Here is a 6,291-nt window from a genome sequence, read left to right as displayed (position 1 = left end):
GATATCCAAACCTTTTGCTGTTTAGCGCAACACATTCTCATGGCGTCTCTACAGCAGTCAAGAATTCAGTCATACCTGGAGAAGAATAAGATCGGACCCTTGTTTGAGGTATGTTACAACTTTTCACAAAAAAATGTTCGTGAGGCACCTCGGGATTTTGCTGCATTGTAAATGAATGAGGCAGGAGCTACTTGAGTCTGCTCGAACGCACATTGAGATGTGACTTAGAGTTGAATTGTAATTAAATGATAGCAAAAGGCATTTCAAGAACATTTAATTGTGTTTTAATCCGTTTGATTTGGGAAGTGAATTAATGTAAGCGGGGTATTTGCGCTTATAAAGCCTCCTGCATTCACTTACCTTCATGCAATTAATTAAACTGTGGAAAACTAGAGATGTTGGACTTGATTTGTTGCATTAGCCACTAAAGCATTCAGCTCTCATAATAGCCTCGTCTATAGAAATAACCTGAGGTAATGTGACGGAAGATCTGCTGACTGGACGCTTTCTCTCAGTAACCCAAACTGATGCCTTTGTTACTGCTATTAAGATTTTCCTGTTAAAATATACTGTTTTTGGAAAAGTCAGGTTCATCTCAGCTCTCTTCCTGGGTTATTTCTTTACATTTGTAATATATAGTTAGTGCATTTTGACTCATCTAATGAATGCTGTAGCCTACTGTAAATATGGAGACATGGGAATGCTGTAACACGGGGTGAGTTGTAACGATTTAAACAAATTGGAAATGAGCTACAAAGGATGAAATTAATATCATACATGAACATGACCCTTATGAAGCGAAAAGTTGTAAGAATCTGTAAAAATGTAAGATAGGACCAAAACCAATGTTGAGGTAATGTTAAAAAGCTAGAAGGTTGTAACGCTTTCTAATATATGCTACTTTACTGGACCTGCAAAGATTGCACAAAATGAGACAGTGTATACAGTATGTACAATATGTATAGCATAATACTAATCATAATGTTTAAACATTTACATTTGAATACTACAATAAATTCATGTTTTAAATGAACGTTACAATCTATATGTAACAGCAGATGTCTTTGTATTTGTCATTGATTTAAAGAGTTTAGGAGTAAGTAGTAGGCTTCTAAACTACTTAAATTTAGCCGACCAATATGTCTGAAACAACAGAAACTGGACACACCAGTCACCGTGAGAAAAATGACTTTTCTGCTCCACACCATAATGAACTAAAATAGCGTTGTCATCCACCACCGCTATCACCTCCGTGAGGCATCTGTAGTAAGAAGCACAGTCCATACGAGTCAAACTGCTGATGTATCAACTGTCTTGTAGCCGGGACTGTGTGCATGCGCTGAATATTAAACAGCAATAAAGCTAAAAGCAGCGCGTGTGTGACCTAGTACCATGGACAGCGGCGCCACGCAGTGAACGCTGAGTGGCTTGCGCGAGTGTCTGTCGCCTTCTTTCTCTTTGTTGGTTTGGTAGTATTTCATATCTGAGAATTGTTTAGGCCAATAAACGGTCTCTTGAAACTGCCTCAGGTTGGTCTGACAGTTCAAATAGTACTTCTAAAGATGGTAAAACTCTATATTATAGTACACACACATATACAGTAGCATGTAACTGTAATTGAAAGTAGATTAGAATGGGGCTAGTTGTCACACTGTCTGTATCCTAATAACTACAGTTTTTGAGTCAAAACGTCCTAACAAAAATATGTATTTTCTCTAGCAGTAGTTTTGTATGGTGGAACATCTAGTCTTAAAGGGTTAGTTCACCCAAAAATGAAAATTACCCCATGATTTACTTACCCTCAAGCCATCCTAGATGTATATGACTTTCTTCTTTCAGACAAAAGAGTTATATAAAAAAAAACAACATCCTGGCTCTTCCAAGCGTTATAATGGGAGTGGATGGTAGCCCAAAAAATTGAACCAATCCATTATAAAAGAAGTCCACACGGCTCCGGGGGGTTAATAAAGGCCTCCCGAAGCGAAGCGATGCGTTTGTGTAAGAAAAATATCCATATTTACAACTTTATAAACCTTAATCTCTAACTTCCGCTAACTGTCGTATGCGCGTTCACGAGAGAGTGGCGTCCAGCGGATGATGTAGGCGTAACGTAAACTCCGGTGAGAATATGCTAGTCTCGTGGGAAACAAGTTTTGTTTACAGCAAAGGAAAACCAGTGTCCTCTTGGCTTATATTGAAATCCTCCGACATTCCATGTTGAAAGAAATTTCCAGTGTTTACACCCCCACTTTTATATATAGTGACCAATTGTGATTACCACTATGTGAAATCAATTAGCAATAATGAGTATTCATCATGTGTGGTTACATGTAATTTAGATGTTTGTACAAACACACATTTTATTTGTGTAGTTCTCGAAATCCATATACTGCATAGCTAACAAACCAATTTAAAATGTATAGGTTTACCAAACGGTTCAGTGATTAACCATTAAGAGCAGCTGGATTAAGTGTTGGTCAAATGTATTTACTCCAATCAGAAGAGAAGGATATCAAAAGAATTGTGAGCATTGCATTGTGAAAGACAAGTACTTCATATGAAAGGTATTTCTTTGATGATACACTGATTAGGTGTGGTGAAAAAGTTAATGTGTAATTTTGTGTCTTGTACTTAGTCAATTGAACATGTGATTACATGTTTGAAAAAACAGCCTTTTTGATGATCTGCTTTGAGTTTTGTACTAACAGTTGTGAGGTTTTACCACATACTTGTGAAATTAGTACCAAAGTGATCAACAAAAACTGTAATGAACAAATAGCAGGACTGGGGCAAGTTGTCACACACTTTTTTGCTCCAGTGATTATTCACTGGAGCAAAAAAGTGTGTGACAACTTGCCCCAGTCATGCTATTTGTTCATCAGTATTATACAGTAACACAAATACTGTAACGTAAAGTGTGACCCTAAATTTTCATTTGCACTGAACTGACAAATATTAACATATTAAGCAGGGACACCGGCTTTTGTCCATCAGGCTCTGCTTCTGTTATTTTATAATGTCACTGCAAACAGCTGATATAGAGCCTCAGTTTGTTTGCACATCATAACTATTATCAGTATCTCTTTGCAGGTGTGTTTGCCCGGTGTGTTTCCACTGTACGCTGTAACTGTGCTCACTACGAATGCTTTGGCACAGCAACTCAGACATACTGTACGAAAAAATGATAAATGACCCTCTCAAGCTACTTTTCCAGTTCTTGAAAAAACGAAGTCACCAAGTAAACTTAAATTGAGGTCACTGTGAATGCAATATGCATGTGACTGGGGAATAAGACGACAACTGTAGCTGCTGCATCTTTAAAGTATCAGACCTTCCTCACTGAAGCACGGCAACACAGAACTGAAATATTTTATAGGTCAGTATTTAAAAAAAATGTGAAATACATTTGTATGCCACAGAATTTGGCCACTTATATGAATATTCATGCTATAAAACTAGTTTTATCTCTCTTTAAACTGACTTATCACACAGACACATTCAGTGTCAGCAGCAGCAAGAAGAGAAGAGCAATTTGTTACCATTTTTAAGACCTTATCGCTTCACTTAAGACCAGATTGGATGGGAGTCGACATAGTTAACTGGTGATCGGCCCTCTGGCTGCTCTGAATTAATAAGGAAGTTCTCCCTGAGAAAAAAAGGGGGGAAAAATTGAATAAATGTAACAGAGCAGACAACACTTACTGCATGCTTATATGTCTTCAAATTAATATAATTAAATATACCTGCACTAAATTAAAGGCTTTAACTATTTAAATTTTCTAGTAGAGTGACATATTGTGTGGGGGTTGAGGATCGAGATATACTGCTGTGTTGATTAGCTTCAACTGTTTTGCCTGAGTGCATTTTTTTTGCATTCATTAGTGAAGAGATATTTTAATTTACATCTTCTTAAGTCTTTCCTAGAAGATTCGCCTTCTAATGATGCCCAAGATCTGTACTGAGAAATATCTTTTTTTTTAAACTCATTTTGTTCTATATGCTTTGGCAATAAAAAGAATAAATAATGAGTGTTTTCAGGTTAAAACAAACCTAAGACTAAACGTAAGGAAGCAGAGAGAAGCGGACAGCAGAATTTATAGCCTCGTAGGCAGTTGAATCGATTATTTGTTCCACTCAGCTGTGACGAGAACAAGTTTGGGGCAGGAACAGGAAAACAGGCTATCAATAGCCGATCAAAGTGGTCGTCTCGCAGTGTAATGGTTGTAGGCAGTGCAATAAAGGGAGTAAAATGTTTGTAAAGCAGCAGGATAATTGATCTCTGTTGTGAGAATTGTGCGTTCACCGACAAAATACACTGTAGCTTGAGCAAATGGAGGTTTAATTAGCATACTAATGCATTCAAGCAATAAAACCACAGGTACCAACACACAAGTCATTTCAGTATTCAGAACATATAGGGTTAATATATTTTTCATTCGGACAGTATGTGTTTATGTGTATACTGGAATCTTATCATTATGGCTGGAGGTTTGATTTGCGGCTGTCAAAGACAGTACTTGCAGTTTACTGAGCCACATAAAAACTCGGTAGAAATCGTGTAGTTTTATTGGCCCTGATTTCTCTCCCTCACAGTGGGGGAAGCATTTTTGTTTAAAGGAATAGTTCACCCAATGAAAAATTGCTGAACATCAGGCCACCTAAAATGTAGATGAGTTTGTTTCATCATCGAAACAGATGTGGAGAAATTTAGCTTTACATCATTTGCTCACCAATGGATCTTCTGCAGTGAATGGGTGCCATCAGAATGAAAGTTCAAACAGCTGATAAAAACATCACAATAATTCACAAGTAATCCAGAAGACTCCAGTCCAAATACCAGTTAAAATACATGTCCTCTATCCATAATATTGCTTACTCCATTGGAAAAGTCGTCTGAATCAGGAGAGAAATATGCACGATCAAGCACCGTTTACAAGCAAAAACAGTCCAAAAGCAGTTCTAAACAAGTATGTTGGTGGATTTATGACTGACCCTTATGTCTGATATTATGGACTGATATTTTGGCCAGAAGCATTAAAAATATATTATGTTTATTACAAACACACAGCTTTTCACTTCACAAGATGTTAATTGATGGACTGGAGTCATGTGGATTACTTGTGGATTATTGTTGATGTTTTTTTATCGGCTGTTTGGAGTCTCATTCTGACGGCACCCATTCACTGCAAATAATTGGTGAGCAAATAATGCTACATTCCTCCAAATCTGTTCCGATGAAGAAACAAACCTACATCATGGATGCCCTTGAGGTTGAGTAAATTTTCAGCTTTATTTATTTATTGGTGAACTACTCCTTTAAGAGTCCTGATGTACAGTACATTGACTGAAATTATGGCGTGGATGCTTATTGATAGGGTCTAGCCATTGTGCTATATCATAAGGGATGTAAATGCAAGATTTATGAGAAAGATTTCTTTTGCCATAAGACCATCTCAATGCATTTCAGAGTCAAGGGTACACTGGCCCAGAGTGCATTGCTTTGTTCTAGAAAAGTCATTCAGTGTATAGAGCAATTTGTGCGGCTCAGCTTCTCCAGGGCTCTGTGTAAGGATCACAGCCTAGACCTCTCTGAAATAGTGTCAGCCGATGTTCACTGAACTCTTGGTGTGAAGGAACTAGGGGTTGAAGGTTGTTTGGTAATTCCTGTTCTTCTAGTTTCTCCTTAGCTTGCTGTACCTGTGTCTTAAAGCTGCAGTGTGTGATTTCTGCACCCCTAACATCAGCAAATAGGATGTATAAGGAACGTAATATGTTATGTGCAGTGAATTACCCTTTTTCTTTTCACACTCTTTGCCTTCAGTGGTTCATTTTAAAAGGTCATGCAGTTTGACTAATATAGTCTCAAACAATATTGTCAAACGCTGCTTGCATGATAATTGTAAAAGAGATGCCAAAATGCTGTTCAAAATAGTTGTATATGGGTTATAGCATGTCAGCTTCCCAAAGGTATTTAATGTCAGTTACCCCATCACTGATAATGTCATTTTGAGAAGTGACGTGACATGTGACATGACATGTGGCCAAGTATGGTGACCCATACTTGGAATTAGTGCTCTGCATTTAACCCATCCAAAGTGTGCACACACACACCGTGAGCACACACCCGGAGCAGTGGGCAGCCATTTATGCTGCAGTGCCCAGGGAGCAGTTGGGGGTTCGGTGCCTTGCTCAAGGGCACCTCAGTCGTGGTATTGAAGGTGGAAGAGAGCGCATTACATTCACTCCCCCCACCTACAATCCCTGCCGGTACGAGACTCGAACCCGCAACCT

The 6,291-nt window shown here is 38.2% G+C and overlaps 1 protein-coding gene across 1 annotated transcript in view; it reads left to right on the top strand.

Moving 5' to 3' along the window:
• cunh8orf34 (chromosome unknown C8orf34 homolog) overlaps window positions 1–6,291 on the top strand; it is a 100,517-nt gene continuing 94,226 nt past the window's right edge. Inside the window, exon 1 of the mRNA XM_016553585.1 lies at window positions 1–108. Within this exon, the coding sequence (XP_016409071.1) occupies window positions 40–108 (69 nt within the window). The 5' untranslated portion in view covers window positions 1–39. The remainder of the gene's footprint in view (window positions 109–6,291) is intronic.

The sequence above is a fragment of the Sinocyclocheilus rhinocerous genome, unplaced genomic scaffold (genome assembly GCF_001515625.1).
Source record: "Sinocyclocheilus rhinocerous isolate Xijiao unplaced genomic scaffold, SAMN03320098_v1.1 scaffold2000, whole genome shotgun sequence".
Taxonomy (NCBI): Eukaryota; Metazoa; Chordata; class Actinopteri; order Cypriniformes; family Cyprinidae; genus Sinocyclocheilus; species Sinocyclocheilus rhinocerous.
Note: the sequence above shows the minus strand (reverse complement) of the source record. Positions and strands in the feature narration are given on the sequence as shown.